This window comes from Rhipicephalus sanguineus, chromosome 2 (genome assembly GCF_013339695.2).
Source record: "Rhipicephalus sanguineus isolate Rsan-2018 chromosome 2, BIME_Rsan_1.4, whole genome shotgun sequence".
NCBI classification, from domain to species: domain Eukaryota; kingdom Metazoa; phylum Arthropoda; class Arachnida; order Ixodida; family Ixodidae; genus Rhipicephalus; species Rhipicephalus sanguineus.
In genome coordinates, this window is record NC_051177.1 from 235,485,971 (window position 1) to 235,510,676 (window position 24,706).

Genomic DNA, 24,706 nt, shown 5'->3' on the forward strand with positions numbered 1-24,706 from the left:
TGTTCATGCACTGTTGGTCACCTCCTTTGTGTATTACAGAAACTCTTGCCTTCTTCATTTCTTCGGGGAAGGTAGCAGTAGCTAGTGCAAGGTTGAAGACATGCGTTAGCATAGAGGAGATACAGGCAATGATGTATTTTACTGGCTTTATCTGCATTATTGTTTCTAACATCTAAGGCCCAGTTTTTTCAAAAGGTTTAGAAAAAATTATCTGTAATCGCATAACAAGTTTTTTTTCTAGCAAACATATCCTATCAGATTCGCAATTCGGGTTTCGAAGAGGCAGGTCAACTGAAACAGCCCTACTAACCATGGAAGAAATTACCGTACACAACATCGATAACAGACTGTACACGCCACGCCTGTTCATTGACTTTTCCAAGGCGTTCCGACTTGCTCGGTCAAGACATTTTTGCGGACAAGTTGTTCGCGTGTGATATTCGCGGGAAACCATTAGATTTATTGAAATCTTACTTGCATAACCGTCAGCAATACGTATGTTTGCAGGGCTCTAAATCGCCATTTCTTTCTATTTCAAGAGGCGTGTCACAAGGGAGCATTTTAGGACCCCTATTATTCAATTTGTATATGAATGACCTCGTAAATATTGATAAGTCAGCAAAATTTGTCACAGTATGCCGACGACAGCACCATACTATTTTCGGGGCCTAGTGCGGGTGACCTAGTCTCTAAATGCAATAAACACACTGTCAATGCTGTCTACATGGTCCAGCCTAAACAAACTAAAGATAAACCCAACAAAAACTAAAATTATTATGTTTCATGCAAGAAGTAAAGCAGTTCAACTATTAAACCCTATTTCATATGAAGGTCAAAACATTGCTGTGGTAGGCAAACACAAGATGCTCGGAGTTACTTTTTCCGCTCACCTCAGTTGGAACTCGCACGTAGGAGAGCCGTGTAGGAGACTGTCATCAACTACTGGAACATTATCACGATGTCAAAGGTTAAACTTCAAATATACTACGCGCTATTTGCATCCCACCTGAATTACTCCAACCTGGTATGGATTACCAAAAAAAAAAGGAACAGAACCTAAATAAAATCTTGCTTCTGCAAACGAAGATTGTTTGACACATTGCAGACATTCCCTACCTGGCCTCAACTAGAACAGTCTTTCAAGAATACACTGTCATACGGGTTATACAAATTCCGGGTTTTACGAGCGTTCTACTTTTCCGACATTTATAAACAATTCCTGGCAACTATATCCCACCTAAAACTTAATGACACTACTATACGTACGCAACATAGTTTTACGTGGTTTGTTCCTCGTTACCGAACCACCTACAGCTCACAAGCACTGCACTATAATTTACCATCCATCCTAAATGAACATGCCAAACTTACTACTGCTACACACCGGCAGTTGCGTGAATTTTTTGTGTCTATGTTGTAGCTCTCACGCTGATATGTCTTAATTGTGCAAACTTCAGCTTATCTTGTCATACCGCATTTCTATTTCAATTTTTTGTCTTGTCATCTTTATGCGATATTGTTATTCTGTAAAATTTCTGTACTTACAGTAAACCTTCAGGTTTACAGTATGCTGTTCTTATTTTTTTTATTTTTTGATCTTGCACTTACAGTACCTTTTTGTATCGCGAAGTTGTTTATGCTGTACTGAACGTCTAATGCAAACTTTACTGTCACTCACTGAGTGCTATTTCTATTGCTCGATGTTATTACTCGTGTATGTTTAAGTATGATCTTACATGCCCATTTGTACTGTAAATGTCGCATGCCGCCAATGTAAGGGTCTTCAGGCACCAAGACAAGCTGCCTAGAGCAGCTTTTAGCCCTGAAGGCTATCCAGAATTTTCTGACTTTAAACTTTGACTTTTTGAGTGCTTTGGTGAGCAAAAATGGTCATGTAACTGACTTCAAGACTAAATAACTCAACAAGTAGGCATTACATGTCTGTAATATTTTAGAAATATCTTTTTTTAGACCTTCTAGATTATGAAAAACAAATGTTTCAAAAAATTGTTTTTTTCGAAATTTTTCCATCTCCCAGACTCGTGTCTCCCCTTAACTGGCTGCCAGCTAGGATAAGCAGGTCAATATTTACTTAATGCAACGGGAAAAACAAGATACAAAATGTTCGTGTCAGTATGGCCTTGAAGTGCCAGTAAACAACCCCACGGTGCAAAATTTGCAATGAAGAGATAACTGCATACTTGTACGACGTGACCATGCCGACGCAAGAATTGTGCAAATAAGTGGTGTAATGATGATGCTACAGGAGATTAAACAACCGTTTTGGTTTCCCCCCCCTTATCCGCTGCGCAGAGGAGGTATCCGCTGCGCAGAGCCCGTCACGACTACACCCACATCGGCAACGTCGGCCAATGCGTCACGGGCGCACGGCCAACGACCGAGCAAGGCTTCCCTCCACGTGTCAGAGTGGCACGGGCAAGGGGGCCAAGGGGGCGTTTTGCAGTGCAGAGGAGGACCCATCAACAACTCAGTGCTACGTAACCTTGCCCACGGACACCACTTCGCGGGCCGAGAGGACCGGACGGGTGCTATAGAGGGACCCATCTTCGTGGCGCATAGCGCTGTGACATTCGCAAAACGTCAACTGTTTGGGAGGTGTGAAAAAACAAAAAATGAAATCGGAACCTCCTTCGTCAGATTCTTTGGTGATGGTTCATAGCAAAGCTGGCACATAACTCGTTTGAATTCAAAATTTCTTCTCCCAAAAAAATTTACGCCACGTAGTGACCGCATGTGGCGTAAAGGTCAATTTTTCAAGGAACATGCATTATGCAAAAAACGTGTGGCTGACCTGCGCGCCTCGTAGTCCACAGTGAGCCCATTCGGCCAGAAGATGTCTTCGCGCACAATCACCTTGCGAGTGGTCAGGTTACCGTCCATGCTGGCCCGTTCAATCTTTGGCACGTCACCCCAGTCAGTCCAGAAGAGCAGTCTGCAGACAACCACAAACAGCCTGTTACCACTTACAAGCACTGTAACCAATCAAATCAATGGCACTGTCATCCATTTATTGGCACTTACTATTCACTCACACTGTTGTCCTGTCGGCCGTTACAGGGCGGAGTCAGAAGCAGCACTTCTACCATTACTAGTACATCACACACTAACTACGTAGGTTAACATAGGTGAACAAAAGCGTACATCGGCAAGATATTCTGCACATACGTCAATCAAATCATACAGAACTATAAATGCAAAGTCAACAAACAATGTTACAAAAAATAAGAACACATACATAGCTGTACACCAGCCAAATGATAAAGAACTATCAATGCAATGCTAACGAACGAGCCCGCAAAATGGTAAGCACGCATACACGCATGCATTTTTTATGTTGTTTTAGCTTATCTTCAAATTGTTCGGCACTGCTGCTTTCTCGCACCATTAGCGCAAATTCACTCCATTCTTTAAAGGTTCTTGGGAGGAAGGAACATGCACAAGTGCTACTGTGCCTCCGAGGAAAGCAACATCTTTGCTTCTTTGCAGAGTTCTACTGTGTCGTGCTATCAAGTACTGTTTACTGTTGATGTTAAATTTGTTTTTAGAGAGAAGGTAAACAAACCTAGCTATGTGCCTGCGTTCAGCGAGTGTTCAGCAAACTCGCAGAAGACAGAATCTGTGTGAGAACATTGGGCTAGAATAAACCTGGCTGCTCAGTGCCAAACTCCTTTCCAGTCTCTCAATTAACCGACTGATAAGGGTCCCAGATTATGCTGGCATGCTTTAGCGTGGGCCAAACATAGGATAAACAAGCGGTTACTTGTACTGACCGTAAGGCTAAATGCGATTTCCATCGCAAGAACCAAAGCTTCTTTTCCACAGTTTCGCATATTTTTTTTAAACATGGTTCGACCAGCTTAAATTCGCAGATATATTTACACGTACCTATTTCAGCACATTGACTGTAGAAAGTACCCAAGAATTCACTGTGTAATTAAAGTAAAAAATATGATTTACCTTATATGTTATGCACAATAAAACAGTTTTATTCTCATTTATTTTCATTTTGCGTCTGTCGCACCATTTATCTACAGCCCTAAGAGTGTCAGTGAGTAATTCCTCCTCCCCCATGGTATGAATTTCTTTGTACAACAGAAAATCATCGGCAAAAAGTCACATCGAAATTCCTTCGTCAATTGCAGAGGAAATGTCATTAATACAGACTAAGAACAGTATGCGACCTAACACACACCACTGTGGGACAATTGACATTACATTCAATGGCTTTGACTTAATGTGTTCCACTTCTACGTACAAACCTGGATATATCGAACTCGCAAAAGAACGCCTGTCAGTTTGATATAGGGCATAATTCGATATAACCCTGCTAAAGAATTGGACATCATAAATTCACACACCATTCATCAAAGCACTTTATTGACGAAGCTAGCTTACTTGCGCTTGAAATAGTCTTCCATTTCTTTCTGTTTGAGCAACTTCACTGCCTGTGACAGCACGCATTTCTCAACATGGTCTGAACAGTTGGAGCAGGCGAGGCCGCAACCTTCCACATTCGCGCAGAAGCACTGGACTAGTGCGAGAGCACCAATCACCTCTGAGGGTGTGGGCATAGGTTCGTCATTTCTCATGCCTTTCTTTGAAAGGCTGTAGCCAACCGGAGCCACCTTGAAAATCCTCCCTACCAAGGAGAAAAGCCATGTCCTTTGCTTTTGGTTCGATCATGGGGCCGGACAAGGGGAGGTTACGCAACCGAACGTCCACGAACAACTTGTACATGGTTACCTCGACGTCTTCATACACGGCCGTGCGTACGCGTCAGGCGCCACGGGCACCGGGTCTTTTGTCCGCTTTATCTCTAATCTCCACCGCTGTCTGCAGCCTATTCCGAAGTCCACTCGCTGGCCACCGATGACTTGTGCGAAACCATCAGAGTGAATGTGTGGGAGGAGCTGCGCATACTGTTTCCTTCGCCGCAGCATCAAGTGGATTCAATCGCCGACGTTGTCCGCGAGGAAGTCTGGCAATCGCTTGGAATTCCCGAAGCACCGCAGGCTCAGCCGGAAGCCATGAGCTATGCTGCTGCAGCTCGACGCAACGCCCCCCCCCCCTCCTCGCCCACATCAAGACGCCGCGCCGCCGCAGCAGTTCCGCCGCCACCAACACCGACGCCATACCGCCCGCCGACAGGACAATGCTGCGCCGCCCGAAAGACCGATGTTTGGCATGCCCGACAACCGACCACTCTGCTATCACTGCGGGGAAGTCGACCACACATACCGCCACTGCCAGTACCGACAGATGGGGCTACGCGAATTCGCCGTCAACGCGTCGCGCCCGCAGCCGGGCGAACGACCTCACGACATCGACGACTACCTCACCGGAACACAGTGGCAAGAACGACGACCTTCCCACTCACCGTCGCCCAACCGCTACATGTCATCACACCGCCGGCAGTACACTGGCCCAAACTGGGGCCGGTTGCCTAGCCCGTATCCGGAAAACTAAGGGCAGCAACCAATGGAGGTGCGGTTGCTGTACGACGAACTACCGAAGATCCTCCGCCGCCGCCGACGCCGCCACGACGAAACCTTCAGAACACAACGCGAACCAGAGAGACCCCTGACAACGAAATCTCGCGGACCAAAGAAGACCTGACGACGCAACATGGAAGCAGTGGAACAAACCGACGCAGCCGTGACCCGACGCCATGACCCAACCGCAACGCAAGACGATGAACTAGCGACCTCGACGTTCTCATCGACGGCCACATCACCGCTCTCGTCGATACTGGAGCCGTCTATTGCGTCATCAGTGGGCCCTTCGCCACGAAGTTGAAGAAAGTTAAGACTGCTTGGGAAGGCCCCAAATTCTGTACCGCTGGAGGCCATCTAATATTGCCATCTGGAGTCTGCACAGCAAGAGTCACAATCAATAATCGCACGTATCCTGCGAGGTTCGTAATCTTGCAACACTGCTTCAGGGACGTCATATTTGGCATGGACTTCTTAAACCATCACGGCACCGTCATCGACTTAAGGACCAAGTCGACAACCCTATCGTCAGACAAGACCACGCCGCCAGATACAAATCCATGTCAACATGCCCTGAACGTGCTCGAGGATCACGTTACCCTCCCGCCTCGCTCCAGCGTCATAATTCCCGTCAGCACCGAAAAAGCTGAAGACATCGAAGGTGTCATCGAGAGCGATCAGCGTTTGCTGCTAAACCGTGAACTTTGCATCACAAGGGGCACTGCTCGGTTGCATGAAGGAAAAGAAAGCATGATGCTAACAAACTTCAGCCAAGAATACAAACACCTGAGCAGGGGCACGACGATTGCATACATCAAAGAAATCTTGGCCGTCAGCGATGTGTTTGCCTTTTCAGATTCTAACGAAGCTACGACGACGACCCCAATACCTGAGCCACCCTGCGACGTAAACCCAAGACTTCCCGCTCGCCAACAGCAACAGCTTCGATGCCTTCTGCAGGAATACAAGGACTGTTTCTCGTCGTCATTGCGGTTCCGACAAACGCCCCTTGCTAAGCACCGCATTATAACAGGAGAAAATGCTCGACCACTCCGTCAGAGTCCCTACCGGGTTTCGACGCGGGAACAGGAGGCTGCTAAGAAACAAGTCGACGAAATGCTACGCGACGACATCATCCAGCCGTCCAAGAGCCCGTGGGCGTCTCCCGTGGTGTTAGTGAAGAAGAAGGATGGGACCCCACGTTTCTGCATCGATTATCGTCGCCTGAACAAAATCACAAAGACGGACGTGTACCCTCTCCCACGGACAGACGACACCCTGGATCGACTCCACAATGCGAAGTACTTTGCGTCGATGGACCTCAAGACCGGCTACTGGCAAATCGAAGTCGACGAAGAGAGACCGAGAAAAGACTGCCTTTATAACACCGGACGGCCTGTTCGAGTTCAAGGTCATGCCTTGTGGTCTTTGCTCGGCACCTGCGACTTACCAACCCGTTATGCATACAATGCTGGCTGGCTTGAAGTGGCAGACGTGCCTTGTGTACTTGGACGACGTCGTTGTGCTTGCCTCAAACTTCGACGAACACCTCCGGCGCCTCAAGCAATCAAGACCTCCGGACTCACCCTGAAGCCAGAAAAGTGCTGTTTCACGTACGAGAAGCTCCTGTTCTTGGGCCACATCATTAGCAAATCTGGAGTTCGCCCCGACCTGCGGAAAACAGCTACCATCGCTGCCCTCCCACCACCCACCGACAAGAAAGCCGTACGCCAATTTCTCGGCTTGTGCACCTATTACAGACGCTTCGTCAAGGAATTTTCACGGATCGCCGAGCCACTAACTCACCTCACGAAGAGCGACGTGGAGTTCAAGTCGGGAACGGCACAAGTCGAGGCATTTCAAGAACTGAAACGACGCCTACAGACGCCTCCGATACTTGCGCATTTCAACGAATACGCCGATACGAAAATCCACACCGACGCAAGCAGCGTAGGACTCCGCGCCGTCCTTGTGCAGAAGACCGACGGACTGAAAAGGGTCATCAGTTATGCTAGCCGGTCACTGTCTAAGGCAGAGGCCAACTATTCCACAACAGAAGAGGAGTGTCTCGCCATCACCTGGGCTACGTCAAAGTTTCGCCCCTACCTCTACGGCAGGCCCTTCAAAGTTGTGAGCAACCATCACTCCTTGTGTTGGCTAGCTCACTTGAAGGACACTTCAGGTCGCCTCGCTCAGTGGAGCCTAAGACTTCAAGAATTCGACATTACCGTCATTTACAAGTCCGGAAGGAGACACTCCGACGCAGACTGCTTGTCTCGTGCACCCATCAACACACCACCGACCGACGACCAGGATGATGACAGCTTCTTGGGAGCCATAAGTGCCGACGACTTCGCCAAACGACAGCGAGCCGACCCGGAACTGAAGGGTCTAGTGGAATACCTGGAGGGCAGGACCATCGTGGTCCCAAAAGTGTTCAAGCGAGGATTGGCATCATTTTTCTTGAAAAACGACGTCCTCGTAAAGAAGAACTTCTTTCAGGGCCAACTATCTTATCGTTGTACCTTCGGCACTGCTACCAGAAGTTCTGCAGGCCCTGCACGATGACCCGACGGCTGGCCACCTAGGCTTTTCCCGCACGCTCGCGAGGATACCGGAAAGATACTACTGGCCACGCCTTCCTGCCGACGTCGCTCGCTACGTGAGGACATGCCGGGACTGTCAGCAACACAAGATACCGCCGACAAGGCCCATCGAACCACCTTGCCGACCGTTCCAGCAAATAGGTATGGACTTACTGGAGCCATTCCCGACGTCGTCTTCCGGAAACAAATGGATCGTCGTAGCTACCGACTACCTCACCCGCTACGACGAAACAAGGGCCCTGCCCAAAGGCACTGCCGCCGAGGTAGCCAAGTTCTTCATTGAGAACATCGTCCTGCGTCGTGGCGCCCCAGAAGTCCTGATCACCGACAGAGTTACGGCCTTTACTGCTGACCTTACTCAAGTGATCTTGAAATACAGCGAAACAAGCCACCGCCTGACCACAGCCTACCACCCACAGACCAATGGCCTCACCGAACGTCTAAATAAGACCATCGCCGACATGCTGCCCATGTACGTCGACGTCGCGCACAGGACGTGGGACGCCGTCCTTCCGTACGTGACCTTCGCATAAACCACGGCCGTACAAGACACGACGCAGATGACGCCATACAATTTGGTATACGGAAGGAACCCGGCAACGACACTCGACGCCATGTTACCAAACATGACCGACGAGGAAAACATCGCCATGACCACCTACCTACAGCACGCCGAAGAAGCACGACAGCTCGCCCGCCTATGGATCAAGAACCGGCTGACGACTGACAGCCGCCATTACAACCTTCGACAACGCCACATGGAATACCAACCCGGTGACCGTGTATAGGTATGTACGCCAATACACCAACGGGGACTTAGTGAGAAGCTTCTTCGACAATACTTCGGACCGTACAGGGTACTTCGACGCCTCGGCGCACTCGACTATGAGGTTGTCCCTGACGGCATTACGAACGCTCAGCGGCGCCGCGCGCGACCTGAAGTCGTCCATGTCGTGCGCCTCAAGCCCTATTACGCGCGTTAGTGAAGCTGAGGACTGTACTTTTGCTTTATTATTGTACTTCCTTGCTTTATCGTTGTTATTTACTGTTGCATGCATTAGCCATCCCCCCCTGTTCTGTTTAAGCATCGGGACGATGCTTTCTTTTTTTCAGAGGGGGGCATTGCCACGTGCGTTTCTTATTATCACTTTTGCTGTATTCAGCCCACAAAGACTGTCAGCAACGCTCAGCGCAAACCACGCCTCATTGTTCGAGAAGCTTCGCGATTATTGTAGATCATTTTGTTAAGATTGCGCGAGAGATGCGAACACTCGAGCTTATTCTAGAGATTGCCCAACAACCAGCGATAACGCTGGAATATTCGACGCCACATGCATAAATGCCGAAGCGCTTCACCGCTTGTCAGTTGATCGACGGTCGACGCTCTGATCGAGTTCAAGGTCATGCCTTTTGGTGTTTGCTCGGCACCTGCGACTTTCCAACGCGCTATTGACACAGTGCTGGCTGGCTTGAAGTGGCAGACCTGCCTTGTGTACTTGGACGACGTCGTTATGTTTGCCTCAAACTTCGACGAACACCTCCGGCGCCTTGATGCTGTACTTCAAGCAATCAATCTCTGTAGGGACGGGTGTGCTTTTATTGCTATCGCAATAAAAAGCACACCCGTCCCTACAGAGATTGTGCAGAGGCTGTCATGTATCAGTTGCCACTGAGCTGCGGAAAGTCCTATATCGAACAAACGAGCCGGTGCGTCAACGACTGGGCACGTGAGCATGAGCTGTTGCTCACAAATTATCAGTGTGCGACTGTGTGCCTTTTTTCCAAGCTGAAGGTACTGTTCATAGTAAATTTACAGTGCGAAAAAAAAAGAGAGACAGAAGAAGAAATACTACACAGGACAAGCATTGTCTTGTGTAGTATTTCTTCTTCTGTCTCTCGTTTTTTTTTCGCCCTGTAAATTTACTGTGAATGCTTACCAACTAGCCCGGCTTAGCACTCTTTTGAAGGTACTGGGCTGCAGCAGGGACACCATGGCATGCAAGCTTTTGGAGGCTTTTTTCATTAAAAAGAAGGGCACAGATTGTTTCAGCCAAATGTTTTTCAGGGAGTGAGTATCAGTTGACTGAGCGCAATCTGTGCTGAACTTTTGCCATGGCTTTCACTTGTCGATGTGTGCGCAGGTGTGCCTATGGTGTACTGAGCTTACATTTCCATGTTTTTTCCATGTTCCATGTCATATTGCTCAACTGTATTCCAGACTATTATTTAGCTTTGATAGACTACGAAAAGGCCTACGACTCAGTAGAGATACCAGGTATCTTAAAAGCAATAAGCCAACAAGCAGTATTTAAAACTTACATCAATAGCTCAGCCAACATCTACAAAAACTGCACAACTGCTAAAAAAAAAATTACTGCAGCTTGCACTGGAGGCACAATGCTCAAGAGACGATGGGCACCTATGTGGTCCTGGCTTTTGCTACTTTGCCAAGTTTTTCAAATTTTCTCCTTCTTTCTTCCAATGATGCTACTGAAGACTTCTGATTTGGAGCAGTTTTTGGAGCAGCCAAACTTTCATTTTGAAGCACTTTGGAGCAGCAAGAATTTCCATCTTGGAGCACTTTGGAGCAGGTAATTTCACATCCTGAAGTACACTGGAGAAGCAAGTTCCATTTACATTCAGGCACCTGCATAATTATTATTGCAGTTATGCTACCGAGGACTTGCGATTTGGAGCAATTTTTAAGCAACAAAATTTTCATTTTGGAGCACTTTGGAGCAGGTCATTTCACAACGGGGAGCACCCTGGAGCAGGTAATTTCACATTCTGGAGTACATTCGAGAAGCAAGTTGCACTTACATACAGACATAATAATTATTGTAGGGCTGTTATGAAGGGCAGATACATATTTCGATTCATTGCAAATCTCACGGAGAAAAAAACTAGGGTAGCTGCACACTAGTGGTGCAAAGACTACAGTGGAGCCGGTGGCCTTTCCCTCCTCCTCTTCACGCCCCCTTGCTATACTACCCCTCCTCCTCCTCACAGGCTTATCTCCATCTCTCTTTTGCTGCATTTCAATCTGTTTTTTCTCTCTTTCGTCTATCTTTTTCTCGTTCTCTCACCCATAACAACACAATCATATAGTTCTCATGGATGCTTGCTCTGTTAGCGTGCCTGGATAGCCGAGTGGTTACGACACTGGCCTTCGGACCGTTGGTACTTGGGTTCAAACCCCACCTAGCCAAGAAATTTTATTTGGCTTGGTTTACTTATTCTTTTCCTCCTCTCCACTTCTCATCTTTTCCTTCTTCCAGTGCATTGCTAGCCAACGCATGGTGACATCGCTCGGCGATGAAAGGCAGTTTCTGCTAACGCCGCCGGATCTAGCTCAAGCTGGGCCTTCCGATGCCAGGGCCATCAGCAACAGGCCCGCTACTGACAGATGCGCATATTAAGACGAAATAGCGGCTGCCCCAACCAGTAGACAAGCCTTTATTACTGAGACCACATTTTAAAAAAACAAGCAAAAGATTCGTACATGGACACTCCCACTCACGAGGTCTAAAGGCATGTACCTATAGGCAAGCGCGATAGATACATGCGTGGACGTGCTGGTGGAACTAAGAAAAACTTCTTCTGTATGGACACTCATGGAGAAAGCATTTGATAAGCATCAGCGTGTTCCCACTCTACGCGTTGCTCTTCTACGAACGCAAAACTTCATTTTGTTTTTTATATGTCTCGCCAGGTTTCCCCGATTTCGTTCTGAAATGTCCAAAAACAGAAGTGACACATTTTAGCAGCACACGTGTAGTTATTACTAAACATTGCCTAAATTACATGCCACGCACCGCTTGAAACGAGCTACAAGCAGCCTTTCTGGAACAGATGACATCAGCCGATGAATCACCGCCACACTTGATCGTCACCGATTGGCCTAGAAGTCACAAGGCTCTGTGGAGAGTGCATTTTGCTGTCGAGCCGACTTGCGTAACAGAAGCTGCATTGGTGCCGTGCTTGGCATCACGGCTTAATTACTCAGGACGCACGTGCAAGCACCGTTTCGTTTGAGGAACAATCTTTGGTCTGTGGTTGTAACACAGATGGCCTCAAGATCATGCTTCACATATTTTGACGCAGCAGCAGAGCGATTGCGGTGACAGACACAGTCAAACCTAAGGCTCTGGCGCAGTTTGGCGCAATTTAAGTCGATTTCATCAGAATGGCACAGTAAATCCAATTTGGCACACTTTGGCAGAGAAGTGGAATCACTGTCATTGGGCCGTTATGAAGAGCTAGAAATATTTCGATTCATCAGAAATATCATAGAGAAAATGAACTCGGGAGCACTTCATACTCCATTAGATAATGCAAAAATAAGGGCACCATGCAGTTAAGTGTTCTGGAATCACCTCTTCAGCGATTATTTTCGACACTAGCAAACAAACAGAATACTGGTTCAATAAAATTGTACTGTATGAAATAACACTCTAAATACATCTATGTGGTTATCAGCAGACGTGGCAGACAAATGCTGCAACATACAACAGCGCTTCTATGCTAAAGGTTCACATTGTCCCTAATGCATTCCCCTAAGACGACTCCAAGGCAAAAGCCAGGTTACTTTCTTCTCGATCGCTTGTATTGCTGGGCGCAACATGGCATCATTTTGCTAGCCTCAGAAAGCCAACCTCCTCCGACACTCCCCTCTTTCTGAGGCCTCTCTGTGCTGAAGAAAGAGCATTCTCACCAGACTATTGTTTGTGTGTGCACCGGGTTGCCTCGAAGATGGAGATCCACTTCAAGTCGAGCTTAAGACGACTCGAAGGCTTTTCTTCTCACTCGATGTACTGAACCTCCCCCGCCCCCCTCTGAAAGCTTTCTGCACCTCACCTGGTTTTGAACTGCCTCCATGATTGGTGCACCAATCCCGGAGGCAGTGCAAAGCGACAATGTCATGTGACGATGCCATGATGTGACGGCACGGTGTACGATGTCATGATGCTGCAACCGCTGCTGCTGAGGAAACAGCTCTCTAAGAAATAAATCGTGGAAAGCATACTACCTAGAACAAAGGTGCTGTTTGCCCCAGCACTGTACAGTAAACCAAAAGATATTGCCACGCACGCAACTTTTTTTTCTATTTTCATGTAACCAAACCGCTACACGTGTAACCATTGCCTTGCGCACCACGCCAGAATATCGAACATTCCCAGTTATTTTAGAGTGTTCTGATAAGCTTGAGTGCGCAATGGGAACAGTACAGTTTATTCTGGAACTAACGTGACCAACAATGATAAGGCTAGAATCTTCAATGCCACATGTATAAATGCCGACACACTTTATCACTGATCAGTTTACTGACTGTCGACACTAATAGCACTGCTATTGGTGTACAGCGTGTATTGCTTGTACTTTGTCTTTTTGTTTTCCGGGCACAAGTTTGCCCAAATAAAAGGCTTCGTCTTTAATAGCCCAAGTGCCGTCTTCTTCACAGTCCCGACCATGTGACAATATTACAAACCATAAAACCTGAGAAAAAGCCAAATATCTCTGCACCCTCACAACGCAGCCTGGTATTTGCATTTCAATAAGTGTTTATTCAATCAAATTCTCGCAACAGGGCTGCTCTTCTGAAAATGCTCGCTATGTATCTGCACAATAAGTCAAAGTTGCTATGCATTGACCCAAGAAGTCCGGATACCCAGAGACATTGCTGGTGGCCGTCACTGAAAGCATCCACAGAGATCAGAAGTACAAAGGCCTCACTGCAGATAATGGTGCCCAAGAGAGCATTTTTGGTTAAGAATTCCCTAGAAGTTATTGCCTTTTTCAAGGCGGCTGGCCGTCACGAACTTCACGCATTCTCAATCGACATTAGACATCTCTACAATTCTCTTCTTCACAAAGAATTACTTGAGTGTGTTATAGAGGGCAGCGAAAACTTTGGGGAGCAAGAATTTCAAAATAAGGCAGGTGTTAATGTGAGAGCTTTCCTTGACCTCTTGCACTTGTATCTAACTTCCACGTTTGTTGATTGGAATCGGGGGGTGTTTTGCAGAAGAAAGGCGTGTCCATTGGTTCATGCATCGCGCCACTGTTAAGCTCACTGTTAAGCTATCTTTTCTTGGCGAAAGCAGATAGGGTGCTTCAGGAGAAACTATCTGGCACGTGTGTTGAAAGAACCTTCAGATATGTCGACCATTTTCTTGTTATTCTGAATTGTAATTCGATTTCCTTTGCCACAATTTCTGCAAATGACACATTTCAGACCGGCTTTCCGTCCCTAACCCTGACTCAGGAAGTGCCCGCTGAATATTCCTTCCATTTCCTAGATCTCAAACTGGATTTTTCCGCTGACCATGTTTGCTGGCAATACCAACCTCGCACACACAAACCCTTGCTGCCTTACTCCTCGGCCCACAGTAAACTCGTGAGGGTATCATCCAAAGGTGCTTCAAGAATGCCCTAGACAGGTCCTGCCACCACGCAGTTGACACGAGCTTCAATGCTCAGGCGGACCCCGCCTCAAGAAGTCCGGATACCCAGAGATGTTGCTGGTGGCCATCACTGAAAGCATCCACAGGGCTCAGAAGTACAAAGGCCGCACTGCAGATAATGGTGCCCAAGAGAGTGTGGAAAGACGTGTAGCGGAGAGGCAGAGGAAGAAGGAGGCTGCTACATGCGTTACCAAAACCAATTGATTCATTCGATGGCCCACACTCTCGCCTCTCGTGCCTCCGCAGACTTCATCGTCCTCGCTGCGTCGGCACGCGACAGGGGCCCCCGCCGTATAGACGGAGTCGCAGTTCAAATGAAGTCATATTTCAGTCCTGATCTAGAAATCGTAGTTGCGAACGGGTGCTCTGTTTTTTTTCGGGGGATCGGAGCTGAGAGCGGTGCAGAGGACGGGGAGGAGAAACCAAGTGGATTCTGCGAGCCAGTGTGTTCGAGACATACGGAGGCAGGTGTCGTATCGGCTTTCGTGTGCTTCTGGTTGTGCCTCTGGAGTCGTCCGGGACGAGAGCGTTCATTAGCGCTCACAGGCAAGCGGCATCGCTGCGATCTCGGGAATTAGGCTGTCTGAACGAAAGCGATATGGCGTTCGCGTTTCCGTTAAGTCGCACGCCAGTTGCCAATCGAGGATGAACTGCTGGTCCAGAGATGCGGCGCAAGAAGCGTCCCAGCCAGCGTCGTCGACAGAAGAGCTTGAGCGTTGGAACTGTGCAGCGTCGGTGCGGGAACGGGGAACCAGAGTGGGAGCGCAAAAGACGCACTGCGGGTGTCTTCACCCATTAAACGGAGCACGCATGCTGAGAGCATCACCAACACTCTTGTCACACGGCGGCATCTGAGGTCAGAGCTGTCTGTTCACTTAACGGAGGGGTATCCGTAGCTTCAGCGTGTTCTTCCACAGCCGCTGCTGGCGTTGAAACATCAGATGATGTCGGTGCTACTTGATTCTGTGTATGCATTGGCAGAAGAACGCTGTCATCGGCTATGGCAGGTGTGGCAGACAAAATGGCTGGTGCGAGGCGACACTCGGTCATGGCATGTGACGTGCACGACGTCGTGGTCGCTGTGTCGAGAGCAATGTCTTGCGATGACTGTGTGAGTACCTGCGAGTCGAATGATGCCGTAGTGTCGAAACCTGGCGGAATCGGACAACTTGACTTAGCGTGTTTGGGCGGCGGGGTTGTGATGGCCCGAGGTTCGAAACCAACGGTTAACGCGGCAGAGAGTAAGTGACGTGGCACCCCCGGTTGCGGCAGTACTAGCACGAAACCTCGAAGTCGGTCATATGACTGTGGTCCAAGAGGAGGCACAACGCATCGCAGAGCAGGAGGAAGCATGGCTACTGTGCTGGCGTACTTGTCCTGCTTCGAGATGATGTTATGCAGGTAGAAACCAGTGTCACGATCTGTCCCGGGACTGTGGACGAGGGGGTGCCAAGACACCCACGCTCTAGTACGGACGACCCAAACGGACGGCGGGGTAACAGCTACTGCCTGCTGAGCCACGCTAGTCAGTGTTTATTGTCCACACGCGATCAAGGTTGCCCGCTGAACATGGCAAGGTAACGAAACTAAGCTAGGCAGGGCACCACACGCTCATTACAACCAGCCTCCATCTCGATGAGCCAGATAGCTGGACTTCTTGGCCAAAAATCGGAGAATGGCAACGGTAACAAGATGCAGTGCGCTGCAGCTTCATCTGGTAGTCGTGCCATAGTGATAGGCGGATCAGAGGTTGGTCGACTCGGTGCGAGTGTCCGGTGGAAGCTTCTGGAATGTTCTATGGTCCGGGTCACCACTGTAGCGGGGAGGCAGAGGAAGAAGGATGCTGCTACATGCGTTACCAAAACCAACTGATTTCTTCGATGACCCACGCTCTCGCCTCTCGTTCCTCCGCATGCTTCATCGTCCTCGCTGCATCGGCACGCCGGCATGAGACAGACGCAACAAAGTCGCGGTCATCCAGTTCAAACACCATCCATCGCAGAGGCTGAAGAAGGTGATATAGGAAACGAAGTACACCGACCAAATAAAAGCTTAAAAGAAAACGATGTTTCGGCTTCCATAAGGAAGCCGAAAAATCATTTTCTTTTAAGCTTTTATTTGGTCGGTGTACATCGTTCTCTTCATCAGGTTTCTTCTCCACCAGACGGGTTCCCATCGAACTCTCGATTTCAACAGGCTGAAGAAGATCAGCCAGCACGTGGGTGTACATGTTGTTCTTTCGGCTGCGCACAAGCTCGCCTCGCTCTCGCAAAACAGCAGAGACGGGACTTTAGATGTAAGGTAAAGCACCGTAACCGGTTCGTGGATTGTGTTTACAGAATTCGTCTGTCGTGTGGTGCCTATGACGTCGGACAGACTCCTGGCAGGTGCCTCAACGGCCAACTTTGTGAACATGCAAATAACGTCCAGAACAAGAGGGATGGTTTTCTGGCTCTTCATTGGGATCAGTGTGATTGTCGCCCTGCGTTCGATAACACTTCTGTTTTGTGCCGGCACAAAGATGAGCACACCCGCATCATTATTGAAGCGGCTCAGATCATCATCATCATTTATTGACCCTTAAAGGCCCTTTTCAGGGTATTACATAAGAGGGGGACAAAAGCATCAATAACAGCATGGTCATTATTATGCAATGCTAGAAAAGAAAAAAAAAGAAAGAAATGTTTGCAAAATACAGAATACATGATTTCAATTACAAAAGCGAAGCAAGGACAGTGCAATAGGTAGAACAAGTGGTATAAATGCCGTTACAAAAAGAATAGTACATGAAATAACACTAATGGTGGCAGGTTACAGGCTGAGAAAACATGAAAGTATGTGCCTAAATTTATTGGAGTCTTGTTCATTCACTATTTGTTTGGGCAGCGCGTTCCATAGCTCAATAGCAGTTGGTAGGAAGGATTTGTTGAATGCTTAAGGCCCGTATTCTGAAACGCTCCTTACCTCAGTGAGGGGGCCTTAACTGCTTGAGGACGCCTTATCACGTATTCTGGAACGCTCCTTACTAAGGTTCCCTCACTGAGGCCCTCCTTGGTGCTCCCTCAAGTTAAGGTAGCTCTAGTAAGGCCTCCTTACCTTGCTACTTGCACTGAAAGGGGGCTTCTCTGCAGTACTTTGTCAGCGACAGCGTGTCCGATTTATTTTTGATGGATGCCTTGCACTTCTACACACGCTCGCTATAACTGTATCCTCGTCGTTGTTGGAAAATGTCACGATCTACCCCGGGGACCGAGGACGAGGGGGGGGCCGAGGCGCCCGCGCTCTAACAAGGACGACCCAAACGCATGGCGGGGTAACAGCTACTCACTGCCGAGCCCTGCTCGTCAGTGTTTATTCTTCACGCACGACCAAAGTTGCCTGCCGAACCTGGCGAGGTAATGAAACTAGGCTAGGCAGGGCGCCACACGCTCGTTACACCCCTCACCCCCAGTTATTGTACACAAAATAAAAAAAATACAAGTCCCAGCCGGTTCGACGTTGGTTTAGGTAGGCAAAAAGCGGTCTGGTGCCCTTCGTCGTCGATTGCTCCGCCTGGGTACAGGTGTTGAGGGACTAGGTGCGGTAGCACCAGGTGCTGCCTGAGCCGCGCTTGATTCCTCCTGAGACTCTGCCGTGGTTGGCAGAGATGGCACTGAACTTGCCGGTGGCCCAACTAGTGGCGCACAACTGGAGGCGCCTGTCCCTTGCGAAACGGTTGTCTCACTGGCCGCAACTGGTGCTGCCGTGGATGCAAGCCAGGTCCCGCGGTTAGCCCTCACATGGTCAGCATGCTGGTGCCATGTGGTTCCATCCTGCATTCGTACGAGCAGAGAGGAGGAGCTTGCAGGCGAGACCACTTGTCCAGCAGACCAAGGTGGGCCAGAACGGAAATTCCTGGCAAATACTGGCACTCCAGGCTCCGGCAACAGCCCAGGACGGCACCCTTTGTCAGCAGCCAGCTTTTGCTTCAGCTGTTTGAGGAGCGCCGTGGACCGGTGGTCTGGATGCAGAATGTCCCACAGTGTCTTCACCATCCATCCCAGCAGAAGCTCACAGGGGGCACGGCTGGTGACATCATGAGGTGTAGTCCGGTATTGGAAGAGTATGCGGGCGACCTGCGTACGGAAATCCCCAGCCTGGCTCTTCTTAAGTTTCTCCTTAATAGTCTGCACCACCCGCTCAGCTGCACCGTTTGAAGCAGGGTGGTACGGAGGAACCATCATTCGGCGGATTCCGTTCTTTGTCAGCCAGGCCAGATACTCTGCGCTGGCGAAAGCGGGCCCATTATCGGAGACTATGATGTCCAGCAGCCCCTGGGCTGCAAAGACCTGCCGCAGTGCTGTAATGGTCGCACCTGCTGACGGAGTGGTGACAGGTAGAACTTCCACCCACTTTGAAAATGCGTCGACCACCACCAGGAAGTAGTGGCCTTTGACGGGGCCCTCAAAATCTACGTGAAGGCGGGACCAGGGCCTCTGTGGGAATGGCCATGGGGTGATCTCCACATGACGCGAGGCCCGTTGATGTTCCTGGCAGACTTGGCAGCTCTGCACCATGTGAGCGATGTCCTGGTCCAGTCCAGGCCACCAAACGTGGGACCGGGCCACCATCTTTGTCTTTTCCACGCCAGGATGCCCCGCGTGCAGCAACTGCAGGACCCTGGACCGGAGACTTTGAAGGATCACCACCCTAGAACCCCAAAGTAGGCAGCCCTGCTCCAGGCTCAGCTCAGCAGCCTTGTGGCTGTAGGGCTGCTGCACCAACTCCTCCCCTCAGGATACTGCCTTCACCACCTGGGACAGGACCGGGTCCCGACTGGTCGCCTGCGACACAGCAGACCTGGAGAGTACCTCTGGGTATGCATGCTCCAGCATGAGCACTTCAGCTGGCTCTGGAAGAGCAGCAGGCACCTCTGGCAGCGGCAACCGGCTCAGGGCATCAGCAGGCCCCAGGTCTTTTCCCGGACGGTACACCAACTGGTAGCTGTAGTACAGTGGCTAGAATACTAGAAGTGTTATCACCGCCAAGCGGCTGCAATGGGAGGTAGTGACGCCGCCTTGCGATGTTTCCGCTAGGTGGCGCGCGCTGTCGTATACACGTCAGGCTCTCAGGCTGCGCACGTTCTTCAATGCTAGAACTCGCCGGTTAGACGTGATTCTTTTGCCTGTTTACGCTGTTCTTTAGTGCCACATTTGCTGGTCGGACAGCCTTGTCGTGTTTACGTTATGTCTTTTGCGGAGTGTGTGCCATGAGCAGACGTCAGAGCCACTGTTTTGTGCCCAGATGCTCAACTGGGTACAAATCGTGCAAGCAGAAGCTTTCATTGTTTGGAGTCCCGAAGACGACCATTTGTTCCAGCAGTGGCAGCGTAATATACCAAGAGCAGACGAGCCTTTGGAAAAGAATGCTGCCGTTCCAATCCCCGAGATCCAATCGAAAAGCTATTCGGGATGATTCGTCAGTTATCCGGGTGCAATGATCATCCCACATCGACCCAGTTCCTTACTGCCGTGAATTCCCTTAGCTTTTGCAATTTGGTAAAAGCACCAGACACGGGCAACTGTGCAGGTGACACACTTACGTCATTAGTTGGAAATGATGAAGTGGCCATCCATGTTGACAATTTACTGGACACTGGAAACCTGGACGAAGATTCAAGGGTACTACAGGCATCGACTCTCCTTTCTGACCATGTGTATCCTGTGCAAGTCAGTGACGGAAGACTGGTGTACTATTTGGCCGGCTATGTGGCACGGAGGAAACTTATGGCAACGAAATGCCAGGACTGTTTTGAGCAGGTGCTCAAATTCCTCGAGAACGCAGATAAGGCTCTTGCGTCATTCACAGCATTCTGTGATGTTGGAGGGCTTTTGTACCTGTCACCTGAACTATTTTCATTTGTGGAGGCACTGGAGGACACATTCACATCGTGGTTCAGTTATAGTAAGCTCTAAAGGGACCAGGGGCGTAGCCAGAAATTTTTTTCCGGGGGGGGGGGGGGGTTCAACCATACTTTATGTATGTTCGTGCGTGCGTTTGTATGTGTGCGTGCCTATATACGCAAGCAAAACTGAAAAATTCCGGCGGGGGGGGGGGGGGGTTGAACCCCCCCCCCTGGCTACACCCCTGAAAGGGACACTATAGTTGAACTTCTTAACTCAATGTGTCCGCGCACACAAGCAAGATCTGACGAGCAACATAATCAAGTTTTTTGTTCTCACACGGCTTCACTTCTTCACGAAATCTCTAAACAAACAGAGAAGTTCTGCAAGAGAAAGATCAAAGCACTGCAAGTTTCGAAGGGCGATGTTATGTGCATCACCCTGTAATGTGCTAGCTTTCTTCCCTACTTTGATTCCCCCAACTTTAAATAAAATGTGTAAGAAGAGTAAAATGCAATCCAATTTTCTGTGCAGTTGTTAATTGAAAAATATTTCCACTGTGAATACGCAAGAATACTTAAGTTCTTGAAAACTATCTCATGCAAAATGTTAGGTATACTGTATAACAACATGAAGAAAATTGATATCAATGTCATAGTAGCATTTTCTTTCGTGCTTCTTGAGGTTGCTTATAACCTTGTGAAATGGCAATCCCCCCAAAATGTTAATCAGTTACATTTCTCAGCATCAAGGAACGATCGCAAGCAGTGGCAAGCTTAGCTGGCCGCGATGTTTGCGAACGATGTAAAGCTTCACTTATGATATCACCATACGGTGATAATGTTTGATAATATCTGCCGCAAATTTCATTTCTTTATGAGGCACTTACGCCCTGCATTATAGAAGAGACACTAATAAAAATTTACGGCGCAAACAAAACCATATGAGCCACAAATCAGCCTTGACATGGCAGTTTCGCTGCAGCGAGCCGAGCGAGCGACGTGTAAGCTACAACCAGCGCCACCTAGACAGCGCCGGTCGAGGCATCGGTGGAGAGCGTCAGCGCAGGCGGCGCGGTCTTCACACTTCCCTATTCTAGCCACTGTAGCTGTAGGCCGCCAGCTTCAAGGCCCATCGTACCACTCGAGGTGATGCCTGCACGGGGACCGCCTTGTCTGGCCCCAGTAGCCCCAGCAGTGGTTTGTGGTCCGTGACTGCCTCGAGCCCCACAGGTACTGGTGAAAACGCTCGACGCCAAACATGAGGGTGAGGCCTTCCTTGTCCAGCTGGCTGTAACGCTGGTCTGCTGTGTGAAGACGATGAGAAGCAAACGACACCGGGCGTTCTTGGCCATCCTTGTCTCTGTGCGCTAGCACGGCTCCTACACCGTATGGTGATGCATCCACAGTAAGGACAACAGGCTTGGCTGGATTGAAGTGCACCAGCACCGGTTCCTTGGTGATTAACTGTTTACTGTGCTCAAAGGCCACATCCTGCTCCTTCTTCCACGCCCAATGCTGGCCATCTCGAAGAAGAATGTGCAGTGGCTGTAGATGCGCAGACAGGTTGGGCAGGAACCTCCTGTAGAAATTGATGAGACCAAGGTAGCTTTGCAGCTCTTTCTTGTTTCGGGGCTTCGGCGCCTTCAGAACAGCCTCAACTTTGCGGGGGGCCGGAGTCAAGCCGGCCTGGGAGATGACGTGTCCCAGGTATTCTACACTGGGAACCATGAACATGCACTTTTCCCGCTTGAGCTTGAGGTCAGCATCCTGAAGTCGGGCCAGAACGTTGTGCAGATTCTGCATGTGGCCTCAGTCGTCAATACCGGTGACGAGGATGTCGTCCAAGTACACTGCCATGTGCCTCATGCCCCTGTAGAGGTTGTCCATCTCCCTCTGAAAGATGGACAGGTGCCGAGGCCACGCCGAATGGTAAACACGTATACTGGAAAAGCCCCATAGTTGTCGATATCGTGAAATACTTCCGTGAGGCCTCCTGGAGCACCAACTGCTGGTACGGGTCTCTGAGGTCGAGCTTCGTGAACTTCTGGCCACCAGACAAAGCCGACCAGAGATCTTCAATCCGAGGCAGGGGGTACTTTATGACGGTAGCAACGGGGTTGATCGTAACCTTGAAATCCCCACAGATTCTGACACTACCGTCTCGCTTGGGGACTGGAACGATGGGAGCAGCCCACTCCGCAGTCTTGACTGGTACCAGGATGCCTTCTCGCTGTAACCGTTGCAGCTCCTGGGTGACCCCGTCCTTCAGTGCAAACGGCAGCGGGCGAGGCTTGAAAAACCGAGGCCGGACTCCCTCGTGTACATGGATGCCAGCAGTCGTACCGGCGAATGTGCCCACCCCTGGCTGGAACAGTGACTGGAAATCTGTTAGGAGGCTCGGGATGTCTTGTACGCCATGTAGGGCTGCTTCCTGGCCTTCTGGCAGCCGAACACCCAGTGCGCAAATCCAATTTCTGCCGAGCAGCGTCGGTGACGACCCCTTGGTCAAATACAGAGGAAGGGTTGCTTCCCTGTTGCAAAAACGAACGCTGAACTGGGCCTGTCCTTGGACCTGGGAAAGCTCTCCAGAGTAACTCCGCAGCATGACGCCTGAAGCCTCGACGGCCACTTCAGGGAAAGTCCTTTTGAAAAGTTTGCCAGCCATGACCGACACACTGGCCCCCGTGTCCAGTTCCATGGAAATGGTGCGCCCGCAAACTTCGACGGTCAGCACGTACGGCGGCACAGACGACGGGACAAGGCCTGTGTGCCACATGTCGAAAATCGGCGTGTCCTCGGACACGACGTTGAGCCTGGCCGAGGAGGAACCCGAGCCCGCTGCCGCACGTCCCCGCCGCCACTTGCGACACCTACCCTGACCGCGGGCTGGTGTGGAACCTGGGCTTGATCCAGGCTGCTGCTGTGGTCCGCTGTTCTGCTTCCCCGTTCGGCATACTCGTGCAAGGTGCCCAGTTTTTCCGCACGTGAAGCACTGCGAATGTTCGAACTGGCACTGTGAGGGGGAATGGGCGTCACCGCAGCGACTGCATATACCGCCCCTTGCCACGATCTTGTTGACCGCTGCTTCCGCTGACGCCGCACGCGCAATCTCGCCGGCGTCTTTTGTCGCCACGTCCATCGTCAGCGCTGCTTTCACCACGTCGTCCAGCGAGGGGTCGGGAAGTTCCAGGAGACGTGTCTGCATGGCGGGGTTGTTTATGCTGCAGACAAAACGGTCCTGTAGCAGCGAGTCCAACTGGTCCCCGAAAGCGCAGGTACTCGCCAAACCTCGTAGCGCAGCGACGAACTGCCCAAGGCTCTCCCCTTCCCGGCGGCTCCGGTTGTTGAAGCAGAAATGCTCCATTAGCGTGGACGACGCCGGACTGAAGTGCGAGCGCAGTGTAGTGAGCAGCTCGCTGAGCGTCTTGGTATGCGGTGTAGCCGGCTTTAGGAGGTCGAGCAGGAAACTGAAGACTTGGGTTCCGCAACTTGCCAGGAAAATGTCCCGCTGTTTCTCCTCGGGCGTGTCGTTAGCGTGGAAAAACACGTGAACTTGCTCCTCATAGATGGGCCAGGCGGACCCGTCTCCCTCGAACGGCTCAAGCTTTCCGTACAGCGGCATGGTGGCAAATGCGGGGGGCGTTGTTTTGACGCTCTCGATGGCGTGGGTCGACTCGTTGACTGTACTCGTCGCCAGTGTCACGATCTGCCCCGGGGACCGTGGACGAGGGGGGGCCGAGGCACCCACGCTCTAACAAGGACGACCCAAACGCATGGCGGGGTAACAGCTACTGACTGCCGAGCCGTGCTCGTCAGTGTTTATTCCTCACGCATGACCAAAGTTGCCTGCCGAACCTGGCGAGGTAATGAAACTAGGCTAGGCAGGGCGCCACATGCTCGTTACAGAAATTGCTTGCCAGGTGGGTTTTTAGCATGCGGCTGAACGGCTGTAAAAATTTTTCGTTAAGATTGCGCAGCGCGAAGAGGACAAGGCATTTTACAGGAACAGATAAGTGACTCGAGGAAAGCGAAACCCCCTCATCGTCCACCGTCTTCCAAGAATGACAGTTCTTGTTTGGATGAGGCTAACGATATCCCTATAGAAAATTCTCATATGACACATATGCCTCGTATCCAATAGTCTCGTATGAGCACATATGAATCATGTGTTCATATATGAATCACATATGAATGATATGTGAATCATATATGAATCATATGTATGATCATACAAGATTA

The 24,706-nt window shown here is 49.9% G+C and overlaps 1 protein-coding gene across 2 annotated transcripts in view; it reads right to left on the reverse strand.

Annotated features, from left to right (window-relative positions):
• The window catches only part of LOC119382309 (low-density lipoprotein receptor-related protein 6), a 637,453-nt gene that overhangs the window by 575,911 nt on the left and 36,836 nt on the right, over nucleotides 1-24,706 (reverse strand). For both annotated transcript variants that reach the window (XM_049412791.1, XM_049412792.1), the window contains exon 3: nucleotides 2,813-2,953. In XM_049412791.1, coding sequence (XP_049268748.1) covers nucleotides 2,813-2,953 — 141 coding nt within the window. The remainder of the gene's footprint in view (nucleotides 1-2,812; nucleotides 2,954-24,706) is intronic.